The sequence below is a fragment of the Macrobrachium rosenbergii genome, chromosome 14 (genome assembly GCF_040412425.1).
Source record: "Macrobrachium rosenbergii isolate ZJJX-2024 chromosome 14, ASM4041242v1, whole genome shotgun sequence".
Classification (NCBI taxonomy): Eukaryota; Metazoa; Arthropoda; class Malacostraca; order Decapoda; family Palaemonidae; genus Macrobrachium; species Macrobrachium rosenbergii.
Window position 1 is genome coordinate 22,510,717 of NC_089754.1, and position 24,783 is coordinate 22,535,499.

The 24,783-nt window shown below is 37.6% G+C and overlaps 2 protein-coding genes across 5 annotated transcripts in view; both read left to right on the top strand.

Annotated features, from left to right (window-relative positions):
- LOC136845777 (equilibrative nucleoside transporter 1-like) overlaps positions 1-15,633 on the top strand; it is a 66,216-nt gene extending 50,583 nt beyond the window's left edge. For 3 of the 4 annotated variants that reach the window (XM_067116048.1, XM_067116047.1, XM_067116046.1), the window contains 8 exons: positions 951-1,111; positions 4,665-4,759; positions 5,213-5,263; positions 7,217-7,449; positions 10,407-10,514; positions 10,755-10,949; positions 12,564-12,760; positions 13,696-15,633. In XM_067116048.1, the coding sequence (XP_066972149.1) occupies positions 1,047-1,111; positions 4,665-4,759; positions 5,213-5,263; positions 7,217-7,449; positions 10,407-10,514; positions 10,755-10,949; positions 12,564-12,760; positions 13,696-13,825 (1,074 nt within the window). In that variant the 5' untranslated portion in view covers positions 951-1,046 and the 3' untranslated portion in view covers positions 13,826-15,633. Of the gene's footprint in view, positions 1-704; positions 804-950; positions 1,112-4,664; positions 4,760-5,212; positions 5,264-7,216; positions 7,450-10,406; positions 10,515-10,754; positions 10,950-12,563; positions 12,761-13,695 lie in introns of all 4 variants that reach the window. The other variant, XM_067116049.1, reaches the window with a different exon arrangement.
- Positions 15,634-17,568: 1,935 nt separating this feature from the next.
- Positions 17,569-24,783, top strand: part of CycK (cyclin K) — a 42,909-nt gene continuing 35,694 nt past the window's right edge. The window contains exon 1 of the mRNA XM_067116059.1: positions 17,569-18,008. Within this exon, the coding sequence (XP_066972160.1) occupies positions 17,997-18,008 (12 nt within the window). The 5' untranslated portion in view covers positions 17,569-17,996. The remainder of the gene's footprint in view (positions 18,009-24,783) is intronic.

The window sequence follows — 24,783 nt, forward strand, 5'->3', positions numbered from 1 at the left end:
CTTCAAGTTATGTTAAATGGGCATAAATATAAAAATTTAGATAAAAATCCTCTTGAATGTGTCCATATATATCAGGAAGGGTTGCTTTTAATTTTCTTGTCAAAATAATATGTGCCAGGCTCTTCCAGATTGGCCTTTAGATGAGTTATGAATATTTTAGTAGCAAATATTGAAATTTCGGCAGAAATGGGTAGAATTTTCCTGCCTTTGCTGCGTCTTCAAAAAAGAGAAGACTGCGGAGTTATCAAAATTGCATCAGGAATTCTAAAATGTATCTATAGTTTTTAATTATTTCATTGTAATTCGAAAGGGAAAAAAGAAACAAAATTTGCATTATTTCACATCAGTAGTTTTCACTTTTTCACGTACTCTATTTTATAGAGATAAAGATTAATATGTAGAATACATTGATATTGATCAAAAAAGAATATTTTAGAATTGCTGAAGGAATTCAAATGAGTCCATACTCAAACTTTTTACAGATTTCAAGTCTTCGGGGGGAAATCGACCCAATTTTGTGGCAGTTTTCACATAATTGTTTTTTTTATCATTAAAGTAATCAAGGATTACCTGTTGGACGATGAAAATCCACTGCCCCAGATAGATTCCATCTAAGCTAAATATATAATGACACAAAATTTGAAAGCAATATTTTCAGAATTTTTTTTGCTTAACCTGAGGGCATATTTTTTTTTCTGAGGCAGGAACACAGTTGTTACGAAAGCTAATTCTTTGGAACGTTCTTTCTTGTGGCGTGGTGTTCTTGCGAGTACGGAGTTACAACGAGAATAAAATGTGTAACTGTGAGTAATGATAACAATACCGGATGCATTTCTAAAATGTTGTCTAGAAAGTATTATGTTGTTATTATTTTGATAAAATTTCTGTAATTACCTGTACTAGTATTAGTGCTATTAACTTCGGTGTTGCCATTTCCTGATCATCCTCAGTACTGGCAATACAAACTCCGCAACGTTAGTTTGGGAGACGACTGGAACGTTGGTAAGACTAACTACACGACTCTCCAGCTAACATTCACGTCAACGATGGTCATCATTTCCAACGTCTTCTGCACAGTCTTCCTTGTTGTCTCCTCTGCCATTGTTAATAGGTATTGTTGAATCGCTTCAGCTGCAATGTAATATTGCTGAAAGGTTTAGTTCTTCATTGGAGAGGTGGGTAGAGCTCTCGGCTAGCACGCTGTTGGCCCAGCGTTCGACTCTTCGACCGGCCAATGAAGAATTAGAGGAATTTATTTCTGGTGATAGAAATTCATTTCTCGTCATAATGTGGTTCGGATTCCACAATAAGTTGTAGGTCCCGTTGCTAGGTAACCAATTGGTTCTTAGCCACGTAAAATAAATCTAATCCTTCGGGCCAGCCCTAGGAGAGCTGTTAATCAGCTCAGTGGTCTGGTTAAACTAAGGTATACTTTTTTTTTTTTTTTGAAAGGTAGAAGCTGAGGTACTGATGCTAGACATAGTTTAGTGTGTGTGTGTATGTATGTATATATATATATATATATATATATATATATATATATATATATATATATATATATATATATATATATATATATATATATATATATATATATATATATATATATATATATATATATATATATATATATATATATATATATATATATATATATATATATATATATATATATATATATATATATATATATATATATATATATATATATATATATATATATATATATATATATATATATATATGTGTGTGTGTGTGTGTGTGTGTGTGTGTGTGTGTGTGTGTTCTCGAATGTGAATAATGAAAAATTTTCAAGCCATCAAGATGAAGTCCCTGCAATTTTTTTAGTATACACGGCGTAAGGAAAGGTGAAAGTGTGGGTAATGTGGACATACAAAGAAAAGGTGCAAAAAGGGTGGCATAGGTTAAGGGACCAGTTGACCCAGATTCAGCTTACCCTTCCCCTGGAGAGCTTTGATACCCCACCCAGGAGGAAGCCTTTCTTATAAAGCTTCTTTCCACGAGAAGCCCAAAGGTACCCACTATCCAGATATCCAGATGATTACCTTTTATTCAAGACACTGCGATCCCGTTTGGACATGAATGTAATAAAATGTAAAATAAAATAAAGCGTATGGATTATATGTTGTTAACTGTCAGAATTTGAAAGGCTGGAGAAAACTGAATTGTACACTTGTTGTGACGACGTGTTCTGGCTAGGGGTCAGTGTCAGTGATCATGTGTCTCTCGAAAGTTAGGTAAATCAGCATCACCAAATTAACTTGTTAGTTTTAGCTCAATGTATAGCATTAATCAATATAATAGAAATATTCCTTTCAAAGTGTATCTCAGCTTATGCGGCAATTATTTGTTATATATATTGATTCATGTGATGAGAATTTAAAGTAGGATTGTCGTTCGTGATTAAATTAAAATGTTTCCATTAAAGTCCGAAGAGAGTAATTTTTATCATTATTTTCACAGTAATGAAGAAACGTGTAAATTGAAGCAGCCATTTCCCATTTATATCTGTTTAGATTTCACCTCTTTTTATGTACTCTTTGCTATTAGTCAAATATATTTTCACCTGTTACAGGTTTATATGGAATCTCTTGAAAGTGAAATACAAAACAGAAAAATCCGAGACGATGTTGTTTTCACTTCAGTGGTTAATACGTTACATGATGCACTTTATGTTGCATTCCAGAGGAATTTCTTATCTTTCCATTTATTTTGATCATGCAGTGGCATGATATGTCAATTCCCTCTTCTCGCCAAGTCATAACTGAACATTAGGCTTGATTCTGAATGTGTACTAGGTAGTAAACGCAACAAATGATGCAAAGATGAGAAAAAGCTGAGTTACAGAAACGATGACGCAATGATGACAGCAGAGTGCATGCTAAAGATGTGTTAAGATGAGAGAGATTGCCCCTTGAAGCTAAGGGGAGAGTGTTTTGAGGGATTGTTCAGCAACTTCCTTATATGAAAGTGTAGTGTGGAACTTGAATGCCGATGAAAAAAGAATGAAGGTTGAAGCTGTATAGGTTAATTTATTGTTTGTGTTGTATGTGAAGTAAGAAGTACTGAAAGGATGAGACGTACATAGTTAAGGAGGTAAAAAATTTTGTACCGGTGGTAAGAGGAGATAGTGTTTTGTGGTAGTTTGATTATATGGAGAGAATGGAGAACAAGTAGGTTGGTGAAGAATCATATAATTCCGATGTGCTGAACGGGAGGAGGAGAGGAAGAACTAAAAACAGCTGGATAGAAGGAGTGGAATGTGTAATGGAAGAAAAGAACCTTAATACAGGCAGTCACTGGTTTACAACAGGTCCGGCTTACGACGTTCCAAGGTTACGACGCTTTTCACATATATGCATCAGAAATTATTTCCCGGTTTACGATGCATGTTCCAGGGTTACGATGCGTTGTACGCCGATCTGACGGAAGAAATATGGCTCCATAACGGCAGAATAATAAAAATTTGGAGGTTTTTTTGATGAAAAATTAAATAAAAATGCAGTTTACATCGTTTCCAATATACCCAGGGCATTAAAAGTAAGGTTTTCTTAGGATTTTTGACGATTTTCGACGATTTTTCGGTTTACGACGGTTTTCGGCTCACGACGCAACATAAGAACGAAACCCCCATGTAAACCAGTGACTGCCTGTATCCACAAGGCGAGAGAATGCGGTAATGGCACTGTTGGTGGGTGATTCGATGCAACACTGGTGAGTACTTTGTGTATGCATGTGAGTTGTGTGGAGTTGTGAAAGTGTTAAGCACAAGAGATTCACCCTTGATTTAGCCCTTCAAGGCGAATGTGGTGGCAGTGACCACTGTCTCGTTCCTTCCTTGCGCCGTCCGCTTTTAGGAAAAACGACAGTTGTGTTTGTCAAATTTAACCCTGCAAGGTCACAGGGTCTCAGATCATAAAAAGTTTAAATGTTTATAACCTATCCTATGTCTGTGGTACCCAGTAACCCCCTAATAATAACCTTTCCTAGTTTAACCTTTAAAGGATAATGATCAAGTTTAAGATAACAATTGCTCTCGTCTTTACCTCTTGTCAATATGTTGAGGGAGAAGAGAAACACTGCGTCAGAAGTAGCCATAACTGAAGCTTCAGCCTAATGTGATACAGAACATAAACATCTTTGAAACTGCTCAAATGCATTTATCTGTCAAAATGTTATTTATATGAGGGACTGAAAGGCTTGATAAATGATTCGTTGTGTTTAATGAATATGAAAAGAGGTATTGCTCATGTGTGCTTGTGGTTCTTAGGTAAATATTTGATCATAGAGATTAATTATCTTGCAAACTTTTTTGCATACACTTTCTGCCAGGTATTGCTTACCTGCTCTCCGTGGCCTTCTCGGCTTCTTAGAATATGAAAGGGTCTGTTCAGAACAATTTTATTACTAATTTGTATTTTTATAGGTCATAGTTCAACATATAAATTAGTAGAACTGTGTCCATAGTATAATGAACTGCAGATTAGCAAGGGAGATATCCATATCCTATTTCTGTTGTTCTGCTCTGCACACATGATTTTGACGACTGATATCTATGCTTCGGAACAGATACTTATATAAGTAGTTGTTATGGTGCATCTTTAAAACTTATGCATACTAACATACATTGCTGCTGGTTCTAGGGTGAGCGAGTGGATGAGACATGCTGGGTCACTGGTAATTTCCCTGGCCGCCATGATTATCGTGACGGTCATGACCTTCATCAACACTGACTCATGTAAGTATCTTGATGATTGTTGATTTATAAGTAATACACATTTAAAAATCATTGTATTCATCTCTCCTAATAATAATAACAAGAAATATCACGAACAAAATACGCGAATGAATATATTATTCATTGATATTTTACATTAGCATTGCATCCAAAATAACTAAAGGTAAGTTACTGTACTATGTGGAAAGTAATTTAGTATTTTATGATTATCGTTCTTAATCAGACCTATGAACCTATTTTTTACTTAACTTTATGTATACAGTAGTCCATCTTAATTATATATATTATATATATAGTATATATATATATATATATATATATATATATATATATATATATATATATATATATATATATATATATATATATATATATATATATATATATATATATATATATATATATATATATATATATATATATATATTAACATGTATTTTCTCCTCTTTTCAGGGCAATTAGGATTTTTCATTGTCACTATGATCATCGTTGCACTTCTTAATAGTAAGTTGGAAAATTTTCTCATGTATTATTATTTTTGCGAGTGGTTATAAATGCGGCCCAGTATATGTATTGCTGATACGTGAACCGTATATTAATAACAGATTAACAAATGATATTCATCAATAATTTGATATCACTAACGTATGCATCTTTAGGGTCCGTATCCGTAGCTGCTACTGTATTTTAAATCCCTGACTGTCTGTCAACTTTTGGTACCTATGGCCCACGAAGCCAAAATGTTTAAGAGCATTCTGGTGTGGACAGATGCCCAACGAGATGTTATGAAATTGTGATCAGAAACTTTTGCGAAAGTCTTATCTGATACTGTTTACCTGACGGAATAGTAAAAGTAAGTGCACGTTAAAGTGATACTTATTGTGAAAGTTATCACTTAAATTTCTTTCTTTCAGAAGTTCAGAAATGGGGAGTAAATTCAGTACAGTTTTTTTTTTATTCACTAAGCAAATGCTCGGAGTTGATCTTGCGTAAAGGATTGGTCTTATCATGTTTTTATAGGTATGGGCATTAACCACTGGCGCTGACAGACCTGAGTATCTTGTGATGGCAAACTTACCTCTAAATTGAATAAATCATAAGAGAGATAAGCTTTTTGATGAGAGAGAGAGAGAGAGAGAGAGAGAGAGAGAGAGAGAGAGAGAGAGAGAGAGAGAGAGAGAGAGAGCGGGATTAATTAGGAACATTTCATATGTTGTCATACTAATGCCAGAGTGAACATGTACACTAAAAGAAAAAGATGACAAGACAGCAGTAATGGAAGAGATATGTATAATTGGTTTAAATGCACACCTAGACTAAATTCTAAGTCAGATCCAGCTTATATTTCTGAAAACATAGTGCTGAAAGATTTTAATTACAATTTAAGACCAAACTAATCAAAACGATGATGGGAATTTTTTCCCAACTCTCACAACGGCAAAAGTGGCCATTAAGAGGTTTTGTTTCAGATGCAAGTTAGGTTTTAGCTTTCATGTGGAGTCCAGCCCTGGTTAGACACCTGAATAATGTTTCGCTAGTTTACAGGATTAAAGGTATGCAGTAATTAGGGGACATGCTCATCAAATCGGTCTAACCCTCCTGATGAAGTTTACACATGCGTTTACATACCTATTTAAAATTAAATATGACAATTTGAGTGTTTTCTTTCAAGGTAAAGTAGTAATCTTGTGTGATTTGTACTTCTTGCAGGTCACCAAATTTGTGTGTTTTGTTTGGTATAAAAGTTCTCAATATGTGCCTTAATCTATAGGTTAGGAGTTCTCAAAGTTTATGCCATGGTGCACGGGGCACCGCAGCTAGCTCACGGAAGTGCCGACGAATATTAAAATTTTTTTTAAATACTATTGCATTCTTAAACTCAATGGACAGTAACAATGGCAAGAAATAAGTAAAAAGCTTTCAGCTTTCAGAAAAAAATGGCGACAGTGAAGAAGAGATTTGAAAGACGATGGCATTGTTACCCACAGTCAACAGTCCAATGAAGTTGATTTCGCTCAGGATATAAAATGTGATTTTGAGGAGCCTTTATCACAAGTGAGCTAATGGTTTCAAATATACTTTGAAGAAGGCCATTGCTACTTGTGAATGTTCTTCTCCATAAGAAATTCCTATTTCTAGATGGGATAATGATGAAACGATCACGGATATGGCTAGAACAAGTCCTTTGCACCAACTTAGGTTTTTATTTTCAAGCTGGACTCCTGTGACCACCAGAAGAGTTCGAAAACGTAGGCGTATCAGGACGAGGAGAATGTGATAAGAGGCCCAAAAGAAGTGAAAGCATAGATTAGACATGAGTGGTTGGATTTCACAGAGGACCTTTTTGTCACACAACATTGGAGGTGACGATGATGCTTTTTATAATTCGAGAAACATTCTTTCCGAAAATTCAGGCAGGCAGATAGTATATATAACCAGATCCTATTTCTTTTGCAGTGGCGGTAGCTGTTGTCCAAGCGTCATCATACGGGTTAGCTGGGATGTTCCCGGAGTCATGTATGAGCGGCGTTTTGTCAGGACAAGCAATATCCGGCATATTTTCTTCTGTAGCCATGATCGTATCTCTTCTCGTTGGTGGTAGTGACGTCATCAGCGCTCTTATTTTCTTCCTCATCGCAGATGTCACCTTAGTGTTAACCATTGCTGGATATATATACTTAACCAAAACAGTAAGTGTCTCCTGCTTATAAATACAACGTTGCAAATGGCCCATAGTTGATGTATCCAGCATTAAGTTGGAAAAGGATGATGATATAGATATAACATATACGACAAATTTTTATTTATCAGAACTGGTGCTAATGTGGACGGTAACAATGTGTTAAGTTAAAGAATTCTAACTGTTATTTCCAAGTAAGATTTGGTTAGATATAAATTGAGACAGCGAAAGGAAATATTTACAACAGAAACGAAAAAACAGTCTTTGCTTATGCAGGTATGAAAAATATAGCATTGCATATATTTTGTCAATTCCTTTTTTTCTTATCACAAATGACTCTGGAGTGACCTTTTGCTCCAATAACATTGGGATGAATTCACCAGTGTTCATCCTTTTCATTACCTACGTCATTGAGAATGTAACTTTCTTACTAATCAGTGTAGACTATAATACTACTCATTGCTGTGTATTTATAATATATAGATTAATGGGGTATACTAGGATGATACGCAGCGTAACTTAATTACCACAAAAAATCTGGACTCTGGCCTTGAGGACAGTTAAAATCACAAACGACAAAATAAGGCTGAAGGCCTGCTTCAAGAGGGGAGTGATTAGATAAACTCTGGGGTTTAACTTAATTCATTATATTTACAAAAGAAAACACAGAAGAATGGTAGCGTAATTCTGGTGTAATAAGGCGAGAGCAAATGACGAGGAATTTCCGGGAGGGAATACAGTGGGTTGCCTGCTTCAAAGGGCATTGAAAACGAGGTAGTGTGGGCCACTACGCACACAAGCTGATACACAGACCCACAGCTGAATACTAATCTGCAATAGAAACGCTTATGGTTACTCAACCGAAACTAGCACTGTAATGAAGGAATCGAGGGATTACATAGAAGATGCCTAGACTGAATTCGATTCCAGGGACTCGAATATCATACAGTTACGTTACACTTCTCGTAAATGCTTTGTAAATTAAACAGTACAAAATATAAAAAGCAATACAGGTCTCACTGTAGGTATATCGCACTATGATAAGAAAAGAAAATCGTTGAAGGCGAATAGGGAACGTGGCTGACGAAAAACCTTAAATCCTGGTACTTTACCTTTCTTAGGAGCTGAAGTTCTCTCCTTATGAGGGCCAACGAGAGGGAGGGCAAGTGATTTAAGTCACAACAAAAGTTACTATGGATACTGCCAGCCACGTGTTGGAAACAGGCAGTTTAATGGAGCAAGGGACGGAGTTCTGTCCTCCGTGGCCGCCCGACCAATTCTAAGACCGAGCGTCGTTGTTGTTATTGTTGTTTCAGATTTAGCTGGCCTTGTGCCAGCACGGCCTCTTGCTCCTAGAGCAGCCTGTAACTCTATGTTGATGAGTCTGTGAGATGGTTAGGTAGATCGAGCGTCTCTCTCCAAGGCCCTTTATAGCTTCGGGGAGTACATTTTCTCTTCTTCCTAGGTGGCGTTGTGATCACTCTGCCTACATGGAAATGCGGGCAGCGTGGCTGCAATTTCAAGGTGGCGGAACCCATGTTCAGCCCACCAGCTGACCTGCCTCAGGCAACGATTAGCTCTGATCGGGTCCGCACCTGGAATTAAGGAATTCCCTCAACACTTGGACAAGAAAAGAGATTAAAGTGGTTTTTCCCCCAAAGGCAGTGGTGAGAGAGGTTTTAGAGGCGAATTTGCCTGCAGTGAATCATACTAAATTGAATTAATTAATTACTTAGCTCTTATTTCTTTGACTTATTGCATGTAAGATGGCATATGAGAGAATACTTGATATATATATATATATATATATATATATATATATATATATATATATATATATATATATATATATATATATATATATATATACACAGTGCAAGGAGCAGTATTGTAGTCAGCATTGATTAGTGCAATAGATATAGCTTTTTCAAGAGTAAAATTGACTACATTATATATATATATATATATATATATATATATATATATATATATATGTGTGTGTGTGTGTGTGTGTGTGTGTGTGTGTGTGTGTGTGTGTGTGTGTGTGTGTTTAGTAGGATTTTATTCTTGAAAAAAGCTATATCAGTTGCACTGCAGGCTTTCATATAAGTAGGAACAAACTTAGTTGCTGTGTAGCTTTCTCTTGAGCTCACTTTATTCGTGCTCGGATGTCAGCTATTTTAAAAACAGTTTAGTATGTTCGGTGTTGAAATAAATCATGTTTTCCCTTTACACATTTATTAGTGTCTTAAAAAGTTATAATAATTTCTCTTCCACCTGTTTCTTTATGGGTAACGGTACCGAGACTTTTGGGAGACGCCGCAAATTCTATTAGTTCGCAAACTGAACTCTGCCCTTGCTTGATATGTGTACGAATTTTTACTGAGTCCGTAAACTGGACTCCTTCCTTCTTTCGGCGGCACTAATTTCACTTCACACACTCTGCTTCTGTCTTCCCGAACTTCACTCAACTGTCTTCTCCCTCTCCAGCTCTCGCTTATATGGGATTCTGATCTAGGGTCAGGCATTGTCAGATTCAATATCTTTTCCAGCGTTTTTCACCTTCTAGCGATCCCTTTTCGGTTAAGTATCATCTGTTAACTGATCGTTCAATTAGATACCTAAACATCTGGCACTTAGTCTGATCGGCGCATAACGGCCGCAGTGTCGCGTTTATCGGGCACAACGTAAGCCCTTTCATTGACAGATCGCTAAAAACTGCTGAATTCGTATTATTGCTCCAATGTACAAAACACCATTAAGGTTCGGTGCCCAAGAGACGGGGGAGATGTCTGGAGATTATCAAATCGCTTATTAGTTGTGGAGACCAAATATCGTTATCCCTCTCTTCATCTACTTACGTATAATCTTAACAAGTGAAATCTTAAATAATAATGTATGTTTGCATGTGTAAGATTTTTAGAAACTATACCACAGCCACCTTAAAACCCATTTTTTATTTTTCAGAAATACTATGTAGAGGTAAAATCAGCCGTTGTCAAAGGCGAAGCGGATAAGAAACATCAGCGTACTATAGGTAATGATTGGGAATCCTACCGAGCAGTTCTGAAGAAGGTAAAAAAAAAAAAAAAGAGAGTTTACTGATACTGGAAGCATTTGCATACTTTGGTTTATTGATTTGAAGGTATTCGTATCAATTGTAATTCTAGCTATGTATCATAGGTTTTTTGGATTAGTTTGCTTCAAATATTAACTAAAATGCTGACAGTTTGGAGCTTGAATACCTTGATATCAGTTGGTTTCTTAATCGCTGTTGACGATTCGTTAGGATTAGAGCTGGCATTTCCATGACAGGTTTGGCTGATGGGTTTGACGTGTGGGGGTACCTTGCTCTTCACGCTAATGATATATCCAGCTGTTTTGGTATATGTCACCTCAACATTACCAGACTCCCGCTGGACTGAAGATTTCTTTCAACCCACCATAACATTCCTTGTCTTTAATATCGGTGACTGGCTTGGCAGAGAGGCTCCCAGATTGGTTAAATGGGTAAGTGGACAACCGATGAATTTTTAATTTCAAAATATTTTTAGGTTTATAAAGTCCATTAAAGTGCAGTGGTTCCGTGGCAGATGAAATATTTGAACTAATCACTTGGAATTGCATTCTGTGGGACTGCCGTCCTTAATAGGCCAGCTTTGTGCTCAAACTTTATGCTGAAATATCATTTAAGAAATACATGACAGTGAAGGGTGATAGTATACAAGAAAACATAACTGGTTATACAGCATTAATATTGCAGGTGATAATACAATGACAGGAAATTGGGGATAATGATGACAAGTGTTTCTGTAAGTTTAGTGACAAGTTAAGGAACCTTGCAGACAAAGACCAATGATTAAAATTTAATAATGAAAGCAAGTACTGAGATTATGGACTGACAAAGACTGTTGATAAAGACAGGCTTAAAAATTCGTAAGACCGTAGAGTGAAAAAAAAAAACTTGGGGAGGAAACTTGAGATAAGGTTCGATGAGATTACTAACAAGTGATAATGTCAACGATTCGATGAAAACTACCAGCCGAGTACGATTTAAAAGCTATTGATTAAAGTTATTGGGAAACGAAAACCACTGATAACGGCATTTGATTAGAGCACTTTGGATGTTCACCATTAATAAAGTTTCTTATCGGGTGAAAACATTTAAGAAAATTAATAGTGAATGCTTGACCTTTCGATATGGTGGTCAACAAGGTATACAAAAATCAGTCACAGATATCATATCAAAGCAGTTCTGATAAGTTATCAAGAAAAACTGTTGAAGGCGGTGACGGTTTCTGAATCGTCATTTTAGAAAAACTCATAAGATACAATACTAATGAGAGCTAGGATCTTTTTCAGGTTGTCCTAAATTGTTTATAAAGATAATTTCTACATAGCAATCATTATGCGGAAAAAATGCCCTTATTCCCTGGGTCAAGACTCCATTTTACCACTGATACTGTGTTAACTTTAAGATCAAGTGGAAATGTTTAAGTTCACGAATGTATGTAACTACCAACTTTGTGGAATACTTTGTTCCCTCTTATGGATATTTGTCAGCAAAAATTAAGTTGAATCCTTGCACTTTACTTGCGTTGACCATGATCCGTTACATAATCGGTTCCTTCCCGTATTAGCAAACCTATTTCTTTTTATAAAAAGTGCCAATAAAATATCACAACATCTGCTTTGCTAAAAGCCCGATACCATAATGAAATTATCACAACACCTGCCTCGCTGAATGCCGGGCAACAAAGTAAAATTAATATAACAGTCCTCACCTGATATTCCAAGATTATTGAACAAGTTTTAATTTAAACTCCTATTTCATCAAATAATCAGTTTTTAGATGCATTGTTTCTTTGGAGTTTCTTCATTCGCTTTGAAGCATCATCATGCATTCTTTTACTTTGTGAATCAGTTTATCCAAAATCTCACTTTTGCTCAGGATTCACCCAGTCACTGTAGAATAGCTCCTATTCCCTCAGTATATCGTAGTGTAAGATCAGCCATTTTTGCAATGCATTCTTAAGTCACCAGAAACTCCAAAGGGAAATGAAATCTCAGACAGCCCTTGCGTTGCAAGATTGTTACTGTATTCTTCTATACGTATTTAAAAAGCCTGGGCCAGATGGCTGGGGCCTGCACATTGTGGGAGCAGCAAGAGTTATTTTCATTCCATTGCTGATGCTGTGCCATGGGGACAACAAAACTTTTCCAACGCTGTTTGACAACGATGGTTATTATGTTGCCCTTCTGTTCCTCTTCGCATTTACGAATGGCTATGTGATGACATTAGCCTTGATATATTACCCAGGGTAAGACTGTCTGCGTTTGTTCTACAGTATTTGGATTTTGCAATAGCTGTTATATGTCCTCATTAAGAAAAGTTAAATTAAAAAGATTATTTAAACTTACACAGAGTTCAAGTCTTTTCAAAGGTTTCTTGGCAGAGGTATAGAATTAAAAAGAAGCTAAATACTGTCAAGTTGCATTTTTGGGTCTTCATAAGACAGTAAATTTTATGTAGCTTTAAGATGAGTAAAGTGAAATGTACAGCAGACGAGAATGACCTTACACAGGAGATGCCAATATTCATTGTTCCTCTGCTCGTATGATGTTATGTCATTTATTCATCTAAAGTGATTCAGAAGCTTCCTTGTTGAAGCTCATTGACTGACAGTGCTGGAAATAATTTTAGAACCGTAGAATGTTTAGCCCTGAAGAATTTGGTCTTTCGTCAGTTAATTTGGTCCTACGGTTTCCACAAAAATAGTTTTGCATAATGCCAAGACCCAACAAAGCGATTTTGTAGTCAGCCTCCAAACACAACTTTCCAAGCTTTGTTTAGGAACGGTTAACAGTTAATCTCTTAGGAGAGGTTCTTGTAGCTGAAAGCCTAGTCAGTCAGTTTAGATATAGTGTTCATATTTCTTGTGAGTTTATTTTTTTGACGATTTTCGACGAACACACACACACACATACAGTATATATATATATATATATATATATATATATATATATATATATATATATATATAGTATGTGTGTGTGTGTGACAATAAGTCTCAAAGTACTAAAAATAATTAGCAACTTAGCATCATCATGCGCTCTTCATTTTATATTTTACTGGAGATTAATTTTCTCTTGATTACAGATTCTGTTTATTTAACTCCTTACCGATAGCCTCCTCAAGATAGACAAAAAATTAATCTTCATTACAAGAGGCAATAATATATAGTAATCTTTTCAGCCTTGTGTTAGAAGAGGAAACTGAATTGGCAGGAACGATTATGGGAGCCATCTTGGGAATTGAGATGGTCATTGGATCTCTCCTGTCACCTGCATTTGTAGCGCTCTGGGGACCTACCGGAGGTGACTAAAAAAAGACACGCCCTAATTACAGTACAATGAAAGCTCAAGAGGGTACTTGAGCCGATTACTTCAGCTTGAAAAGTTTTACAGTTACAAAACTGTAATTTTTTTTTAATATATCTCTCAGACGTCTTTTTAAAGGTATTTTAGTCAGTAAACTATAAAATGGTGCCTTTGAACATGGGAAGCTGTACATTAATTTAAGACTCAGTCAAAGGCAACGGCTTTTGTGAAGTGTAAGCCCGCGCATAAATTATATTCCATGTAGAAAATGTATCAAACATTTATAATCATAATACTACTTATAATAAATTGTTAATAAACTGGTCTCTGGGACATTATGGGGAGGTTTCAATGTTAAAATATATATGGCTTAATGTTAACTAGGAAAAACTGTCGAGAACTGATGTCTCAATTTGCTATTGTGGAAATTTTTTTACAAAATACTGTAAAATCCTTAGTTTTTAAATATGAAGCCGAGAAACATGTAAAAACATCTGGAACATTTTGTAGAGCCTGAGACACCAAGAGCCAAGTGATTCCACAGGATGGGGTCTCTTACGTGTATATGCATGAAATAAAAACGTTCATCTGGGCCGGAGTGACTTATAATAGAAGCTCTTACTGGACGATAGCAGACATGTACAAGGAAGAAAAACTCTTGATTCAATGAAGGAAATGAACATAAAATGCACGGAGTACTAATATGTTTCCGTAAAGTTTTTATTCTAACTTTGTGGGTATCAGGAAAAAAGTCCTCAGAGTTGGCAGGGAAAAAGTTCTGTTTAGCTTATACCCAAAGTTAGTTGTTTTACCACTGGTGGATGTGGATTTTTAGTGACGATGTCCGTGATTATGATGATGATAATGATGTGTTTATGCGTGCGAGAGAGAGAGAGAGAGAGAGAGAGAGAGAGAGAGAGAGAGAGAGAGAAAGTAGCTTATGACAACTGATGGGAAAACTAAGAGAGGAAGCTTGGCTGGTAACAAAAGATTTGTCACCGGCCGGTAAACGTTGTGACCACTTGCTTGCCTTCAAATCAGACAGTTTATTGACGAGTACAGATTTATTTTTTCTCACATTTTAGGTTGAAAAGCATGCTTTTTTCCACTGAATAATTTCAGTCATAACAAAAAATGAATTTAGTCTCAGAGCTGTTCAGTTGTCTTTTTCAGAGTACAAAACTGAGCACTATTCAAATTTACGGGTTTAATTAAGAACAGCAAACATTCACAATAATTTTTGGGCTTGAAGTGCTCTTTTAGCTTTAACAGACTGAAATAAGTTTGTTAATTCGCAGAATATTTTTTACATTGAAATTAATGCAAATATAATCAAACAATAGTAATTAGGAGACTAAGTAGTTCCTTTAGATAAACCGCAAGAAAGAGGATTACAGAAAACAACTAGACTGGAAGAGGGCAAAGTATCATGGTGGACCCGGTGGGGGTATACAACGGACCGTTGGACGAGATTCAAAGCTAAGATCTATACAAACAGGAGGTCACCGGACTGAAAATCATATCACAAGGACACCCTGAAGATAATAGGAGCTATCGTCAGCTAAGAACGGCTCTGTGTACGTAGGTTATACGAGAAAATGTGTATATAACAGAAAATAGAAGCAAATTTTACTAATAGGTCTTTTTCTCCTATTATCAACTGGAACGTGATTCCTGGTTGATCCCTATCAAATTACGATGAGTAACAGAATATTTGTATTTCTTGTAATTCATTTATTTAATTTTTCTGTGATATGTACTTACTGTGATGGTGCTCTTTAGCATTTATTAAGAAATAAAAAATGAAAACCAATGAGATAGTATAATTTACTACTGTTAGTGTAAATATTATTGTTATTAAATCTGCTCTTCTCGTGTTATTGTTTACATTATTGTAAAGTCTCTTATTTCATGTTATACAATTCTTGTACTTTTAATTCTCTCATCTTGTACTAAACTGAATCGGGTCCCACAAGGTATTTCACTGAAAGAAATATAAAGTTCTTTACCTACATGATTAAGGAGGTCCAAATTTTCTCGGTTTTCAGTGGTTGCACCCAAGTATGATGTAATTTGGTAACAGAATTTTGCCTAGAAATAAGCCTAGGGCAGAGATTCTAGTTTCAGGATTTGTTGACCCTACTTGTATTTATTGCCAAAGCATTGCACATGCACAAGTTACGGTGTTTCCAGCAGAACCGTACTATATAGTATCGAAGAAAATGTGAATCTAACTGGCATGAAAATATGCTGCAAAGTTTTTCTCAAATATACAAGTATACTTGGAGTCTTCGGTTAGTTATGCCTCATTGAAAAAGTGTACGTGGCAAAATACCTCCATCTCTTGGTATTTTTTGCTGTCTCGAGTGCTTAAATGTTGAACATTTATCTGATATTAGTGATCAGCATGGCTGGTCATTTCAGGAATTCTGTCTGTCTCCTGACATTATTCTCTGTAGCTGATAAAGGAGCCCACTCACATTTCCTGTAATGTACTGCGTACAGCTTTTATTGCTGTTGCATTTATAGTTGAGGCTAGTAACTGTGAGCTCATTGGTATTTCTGTCCATTATTTCAGAGCAATGAGGATCGCAGTAAACCAATATATCGAGTTTTCAGGCTACAGTTTGAACTTTTCGTATTCTTTATGCGTTATGGTGGCTCCTTTTAGTTTCCAGCTTGCTATCTCCTCTTTTTGCATTGGTCTCGTGAACTGAAAGGTTCAGCAATAGCATTACTTGCATTCTGGGTGTTTTACAGGCAGGAAGTGCATAAAAAACAGAGCAATTAACAGCAAGGTCATCCATAAAAAGAGAACAGTCTACTGGATGTGATCTTCATAAAGCCGCAAAGGCGATGGCAAATAGTGTCATGCAAAGTCGACTGCCTTGTGAGGCCCTTTTCTTGTCTTTAGGGACTAGATTGTTTGTTTCTTATTTTATCCTTTTCGTACTTGTAATGTAAAATGGATTATTGGAATTTCATCAAGTCCCTTTAAATCAAATAATGATGCTCGAGAATGGTTTAAAAATTAAGAATGATCCCACTCAGAACTTTTACAATACAAAAAGAAAATTACAAATCTATATTGGCACCAACAAATCAACGAAAATTGCTGGGACCTAAGTGAAACGTGATAAGGGTCCTAAATAAGAATCAATACAAAAAGAAGTCCAGAACCTCGGTAAAAGTAAGAGAAACATTACTTTACCTACCCTTGATTGGTAGTCGCATCGACATTTGTAATATATATATATATAATATAAATAAATATATATATATATATATATATATATATATATATATATATATATATATATATATATATGTCTATGTGTGTAAAACGCAACAAACTGTTGGCGACACCTGTGACCCGATGAATCTATTGCTTCTTTGTACAGTACTAATGATGGTTTTGACTGGCGTTCATTTCTCCTTTAAGGTAGAAACCCTAGTCTCGCCTTCCTGTCTTCACCCCTGTAGGCAATATGTAGCTACTAACTACAAAATTCGAGCATACCAATATATCAGCTAATGCCCATGTTTCGCATTGATATATTTATCAGAATAGATTCCAGATTAAGAATCATCAATTAACTATAACTGTAAACTACCATATTTAATATATATTGTGAAGAAGGTTAATAGCGTATAGTGCAATGTCTAGAATTGCATCTGAAATAATATAAAAGCAATATGGACAGCGTAATAATTCAACACTATTATACACCGTAGCCCAAGGTCCTTCAAATATACTCTGAGAACATAATATCTGAAGGACCTTGGTACATCCTGCAGAGTATACTTCATAAGATGTCTTGTGAAATCTGACAATAGGGATATGCTGTTACTGTATGGCCATACATTACGCAAACGCCTGGTATAATACTTCTCGATAAATAACAAATTAAATGATTTTGAACTGAAGTCATTAAAAACAGACTAATTAATGCAAGCGAACTCAAGAAGCACGAAACGACAGAATCTCAATAATTCATAGTTACTTTGGGCCGTTGTACGTGTCTTAACTGTGGACGGTAGAACATTGATATGTTTGTGTACGAGTATTCCAGGATTCAAAATAGGCTGTCATAGTGTCATATCCACGCTGTTGTGCGTAAAATACTACCATTATCTACTTCTGGAAGTGACACTCTCAAGTTTAAGTACGCCAACATGACGAAAAGGGTGAGTTACCGAACTAAATACGTTGAATATAGCACTCAATGCAACTGTGAATTAGGCTAGGCTACTGTCTTAGTTTTATATTATCCCGGTACGGTACGGAAGGCGGTAAAACTGAAGTTTACTACCGCGCCTCTCAGGTTTGGTAACCATCAGTTTAATTGCATAATGGTCCCCGTGTTCAGTACCAGCCCCTTGGGGATGAACGCAAAAACATAAACAAAAGATTATACTAAGGGTAGTAGGCCATGCAGAGTTGGGAGACAGGGTCAGGTATTGGTCGTTTTGAATTCCTAATTTAGCCCGGCCGACCTGTTTGGTAGATCTAAGCAGTAGCTCCACGGCGGCGATTTCCTTCTAACTTAACATTTTTAAAATTCAGTGTTACTTTTGGGGTGGCCAAGGGAGGGCAAATCCCCCCCCCCAGCTAGGTAAGGGCACAGTGCCCAAAATCAGGTTAGGAAGGTAATTTCTGGTTAGATCACAGCAGTATGCTCAGGCAAAAGTTAGGTTACATGAAGGGGTGCAGGGGGAATGAAGCCCCCAAGCCAGGTCAGGCCAATATGCCCTAAGTCAGGTTAGGAAGGTAGGTAATTTCTGTTTAGGTCAGAGCACTATGCTCTATCAAAAGTTTGGTTATACTGGGGGGTCCACTGGGAGCGAAGCCTCCCTGGCCAGGTGAGGCAAGAGCACCCTAAGTCAGGTAAGGTCTGGTTAGGTCAGGACACAGCAATCTAGGAAAGGTTAGGTTTTGCCTATTTTCACGTTATATTTCTTATGACTAACCCTGTCTCCCTACTCTGCATCTGCTCCAAGACTAAATGTCATAAACAAAAGCATAATTAAAAGGCAGTAAATATTACAGTTGCCAACTGGTGGGAATCAGGCTCATATGTCCCAGTGCTTGGCCTTTGGCCTAAATTTTATGTTCCATTCCACTAGGGCTCAAATTTTTAAAAAATCTCACATCTTCAATTGGGCTGTTGTAGTCTAGTTTATGGTTTGGGTATTTCCTGTAAGAAGGGAGGGGAGCACCTGCAGTTTACGTTGACGCGGGTGTCGTCTGCCAGTTTTCTAGTCACGGAGGAATACCAACATACGAAATCGGTACTAAAATGACGAAACCATAACTAACCAACCTAACCTAACCTAGTGCGCTGTGCCCTTACCTGGCGGGGGGAAGCCTTCGCCCCCCTTGAACCCCCCCAGAAAGATAGAGAACATGGTGTTTCATGTGGAACTACTTACCTTGGCGGACGGGACAAATGGCGTTATGTGGTGTCAACCTAAGCTGCAAACTACCCGAAGGGAGGCCTATGCTTAGCCTAATTAACCCAACTTACTTTCATATAGGCTGTAACCTAGTGTCTTAAGTTTTGTTGCTTGGTTTACTTAGTATTATTGATCACTCCAGGTCTCAGAATGACCTTGGAGTCTCATTTGCGAGGTGACGGGTCGGCTATATATTCAGTGCTGTTGAATAAAATTTGTTCATCATGTTCTTAACCACCCATTAAAACAATTACCCAATCAATTTCTGTGAATTCTTTGACAGCCAGTTTTACAGTGGAAAGTGCTGTCAATGCTTTCAAGTCCAAAGTTGATGTGAAAACCCTTTCACACAACACCTTGCTCCTGTAGTTCTCAAAATGGATGTAGTGGCGCCTTGAATGCTTGATTACCTGGCGAATCAAATGTTCTGTCAGCCCAGATCATGCCTTAAGCATACTGTTTTTTTCAACAACCCACTTAGAATGAACCAGGTAGGTATGATTCATGTGCCTGCATATACCTGTGCTGTGATCCAGGTATAGCTGTTCTTTTCTATTCCAGCCACCAAAATAAAGGTATGTGACGTGAATCTTTTTGACTGTGTTCAGCATGTGACAACTTATATGTCATAGGAACCCTAAGTACTGCTACTTACTTACCCTTAAACTGCTCTATTTGGAAACAGTATATGAAAGGTGATTCATGTAAATTTCAGTGATTTGTGGAAACTATTAAACATGTTTATTGCAATACACTCCCTGAACACCTGAATTAGCCCTGGTTACCCACCAGCCTGAACTACATGCCTGTAACCTTAACCCATTAATTGGGTAATTAACTGTCAGCATTACCAGCGCTTACAGGAAAATCTTGTCAAACTGAGTTACCTGAAACACCGTTGGCAATGCTGCTGCAAGTCCCAGCCGAGTGAGGCCAGGTTCCTCAGTTGCTTTCCGTTTGCCTTGCTGCATGGATGTTTCCTGCTTAAGGCGAACTTTTGGTTATTAGCCCGACCCCCGTATACTGACTTTATTGAAATTGGATAACGACTTGGACCGTATTTTCCCTTTTCTCCTGGATTGTTCTTTTGCCTGGCATCAGATTTTTCTCTCCCATCTGGACTTTGGCTCGATTTGGACTCGCCATGGATAGTTTAGATAAAAAGACACCCCCTTTGGATAGCGCAACTGCCACAACCTTGGCAGCAGCTACTGCTGGAGACACTGCAACCCACTGATTATGCACAGCTTGCAAACGGAGGATTAGTACCCTCAAAATGTAGTAAGGTGCATTGTAGCTTAACATTGAGATGTGACGAATGTAGGTCATGGTCAAAAGACCATATGGAGGATTATTTTAACAGAAAATCTCTAGCTTCCAAGAGCAAACGTAGGGAACCAGCTGCAGAAACTCAGAGTCTAGACAAAGAAGCTTTAGAATCGGAGTTATTTAGGAAGTTAGACGATAAATTATCAGCTAGCATGACAAATTTATTTTCTAGTTTCATGACAGAGTTACAGGTAGTGTTCAAGTTACGATAATTCGTTTTACGATAATTCGCTTTTACGATGGGGTTAGCAATTAATATCGATATAACAAGATTTTTAAATTATGTATTTTTAAATTTCCGCATGTGACTGGCGCACAACAGAGTACAATCAGTCAGCGTACAGTGTATGATACGTTGGAGCGAGAAGCTGGAATAGGTACATCAGTTCAATGAGCCGACCTCACTTGCTCTTGCTGTGTAAGAAGTTGAAATAGGTCATTGTTCGTTTGTGATTTTTGTGTGTTTGTAAGTAAGCTCTAAAACTCAAATTTGTATCAGTACAGGTAGTGCTCACATTACAATAATTTGATTTTGAATATTTAGAAGATATTTTTAAATTTTGCTCGGGCGCAGGCACCAGCATACAATCAGGCAGCTAGAGAAGCAAACGTTCAATAGACCAACTTCTTTTCCTCCACCTCTTTATTCCATCTTGTTATAAAAATAAAGAAGAATGATAAAAGTACTGTTAGTAAATGCATACAGCCATAAACAACCGAACACGAAACTGTTGTTTTGCTAATAACCGAATCGGATAACAACAACTGTTTTACTTGTATTTCAATCATTGTACGGTTAAACAATTACTGTAGTTATATTACAAATGACGTTAATTACAATAGGACTGATATATTTTTACATTACATTATACCCTTATTCGCTTTGGAGAAAAGATCGGCAAGGAAATATACTGTTAAAAATAAGCTGCAAGTTGTAGCTGAAGCTCAGAAAACAATGTTCAAGCTGCTAATGACTATAAATTATCGTGCATCGGCAACATGGATGAAACTTGACTATAAATAAAATTGGAGAGAAAGTATTTTAATCAAGACTACTGGGCATGAAAGAACACATATTACTGCTGTTTTGACGCCGATAAAAGGTAAAAAGTAAAGATCGTATTATGATGAAATCAAGAGAAAATAGCAAACGGAATCTTGATTTTTTTTACACAACAAACATGCCCCCAAACGGCCAGCCGCCAGTGTCATCATCTATTAATATCACAACCAGACGCATTTACTAAAAATAAAAATATATTTCGACTTAAAAACACTTCGTATGACGAAAAATATCCTTACTGCACAACCGACCTCCAAACCAAAACATTGATCTCTATGATTGCAATTTATAATACAAAAGGAATATAAGAGTATATACAATATTATTGGATACAGTGTGGTAAAGCATAACTTTTTAAAAGATCCGTGGAAAAGATGCACATTCGTTATGTTGATGCTTGTATAATACGATGTTACTGTAATATGTGAATATAGAGTACACTATAATGTAGGCTAGGCTACCAATAGACTAAGCCTTGGTTGTTATTCAATTTCTCTTTATACTGAATTATCATAATTCAGTCTTCATTGAACCTGCAGAATTAACTGATGATAATTACTATACTGTACATGTATAGAATATACTTTGTAGTGTAGGCTAGGCTACCATATAGGCCTATGTATAGATGATACTGATTACCCTAGTGTAGGTTAGGCAATATTCGAGATACGATTTTTTCAACATACGATGGGTTTTTTGGAACCTAACCCCATCGTAAGTAGGGCAATACCTGTATCTGAATTCAAAGAGCAAAATATGAGTGCTAGGGAAATAGAAACTAACCATTCTTTTTCAGCTCCCCTGCCCGTTCCAGAATCAGCCCTAACAGGTGCCGGGGGTCATGGAGAACCGCAAACCTTGAAGGTAGGATCTGCTGGCCCCCTGGTGCGGAGCAGGCAGTGTTAGCAGCAGTTTTCCCCCTTTCTTCGGATAGTGTAAGTTTAGAGGTGAATTTAGATGTAGGATTGACGCAGACGAATAGGGATAGTGAGGTAGCAAAAAGTGTAGGAGAGAAATTGAAGGTGCAGTCTTCTTTGGGAGCAGGTGCAATTAAGGTTCCGGGATCCTTGTTAGATCCAACAGCAGTTCTATTTCCGGCTGCAGTCTCCTTGCAACAAAATGTTGCTAAATCTGTTGAGGAGGATTTAGATTGAGTTTTAAGTTTGTCAGGTTCGGGAAGGTTGGAGGATTTCCCTTCCTCTTCGAGAGTTCCTTTTCCTTCTGGGGAAAAACTTTCATCGGTTTGTGATGGTAATTTATTTGATAGGACATTAAATGTAGCAGAATATAATGCTAATTTATTGGGTCTTTCCAAAGGTCATTGGTCAGACAGTTTTAATATAGGGTTTTCGAATATCCATGATCATGTAATGAAGAATTTTCTGGAATTCGCAAATGATGTATTACAAGATCATCAATTGGGACCGGAGTCTGTATATTTTCTTTCTTTAAAATCTATGGCCTCTTCTGTATCCTCAGATTTTCCCTATCCTCTACTGCTTCTAAACCTCCTCCTGCTGCTCTTTCTCAACCTTTCCTTTCAGGCCACCTTTCTGGGAACATTTCAGGTGCTTTGTTAGTTCATCCGGCATCTATGCCATTAGTGATTTTGTCTTCGGTGCCATCTGCGGCGAATCCCATACCTTCTCAGGCTTCCGATCTAGTTGCTGTGGCAGTTGGCGGCGCACCTGCCGCAGCGTTTAATGTTGCGGTACTGATAGTTTCCACAATCGCCCTGGTACCTAAGCTGTCTGGTGTTTCGTCTTCTGTTTCTTTGGGTTCAGTACCTCGTAATCTTCCCTTCAAAACCCTTTCGAGTTCAGGGCCAGCTGGGACGTTTTCTACCTGCCCAACATCGCCGGCAGGAGTGCCGGTGGTGACTCCAAGTGTGGCATCTTCCTTCCTCCTTTCTACGGTTCCTCCTTTCTCAACTTTTCCCACAGGTTCCTCTGTCCCTCTGGCTAAGGCGGTCTATGTAGGTTTGGGTTTGATTTTGGGTCATCGGGGACCCTTTCCCTCTTCTTTAAGTAGGGGACCTTCTGTTCCAGATTCCCAGTCTCACTCAACTCTGCTACATCTGGGTTTGCGGGGTGCATGTGTTGCGGTCTCTCCGCTCTCAGGAGTAGGCATTGTCCGCCCAGGTGTGACCGACCCAGGTGTTGCGTCGTCGCCTTTGGAAGGCGCAGGGTTTGTGCAACCTATTTTGGTGACTCCCATATGTTCGGGACTGATTCGTCAGGGGTCTGTCTTGTGCATCCAGGTGTGTCGTGTTCCGGATCATCAGGTTCAACGTTTGCTAGGGGTCAGCCTGTCTCATTTCCGGTTTTGGCTTGGTCGGACCAATTCGACAAAGACTGTTCCTGTGAAGAGGAGGATCAGATACCGGAGGCTAGTTTTCCTTCGGCCAATGAGTCTGAGTACAGACGGATGTTGGACTTTATCCACTCCGCTTATTTCAATGGAGCCGATACAGCATAACCAAGCTATGTTCGAAGTCGCTATGAGAGCCTCGATGGCTCAGTCGGTTACAGCAGCAGCGGAGTCGAGGTCGGAGGCTGCAGGGTTCAAAACCCGCAGCCGGCTGATCAGAGAGGCAGACACTTTGCTAGTAGACATCCCGGGATTATATATGTAATCAACGGATAGGTTTGCTTAAAAGCAAATGGATGTTACAGACTAAAAAACACACACAAAACAAAGCCACTACAACACCTTCTAAAAACATAACAAACATCTCACACTGTATCCACAGTCCAAGGCTTCAGTGGAGCCGATCGAGACCACACAGCAAAAATAAGGCATTGTGCTTACCCCATACAAAAATGGGAATAAAAGCATGTTTCGAAGTCACTTTATGCAACAAAACTGGTGGTAGCACAGTCACCAAAGAATCTAATCTGGTTTGGCAGGGTCGAGCAGGTTTTAAGAGGGGCTGACAATAGGTTGGCATTCTTGACAGGATCGGGTAAGCAGGATTCAGCCTTGCTTCCTATTCGGAAGGGCTTTTATAGGGTTGCGGGTAACCCTTCTGCGGGTGTTAGGGTGCCGCTGAATGAGTTGGTAGAGGCTCTTCTATCTCGGGTTCCATCATCGAACCGTCTAGTATCTATTTCG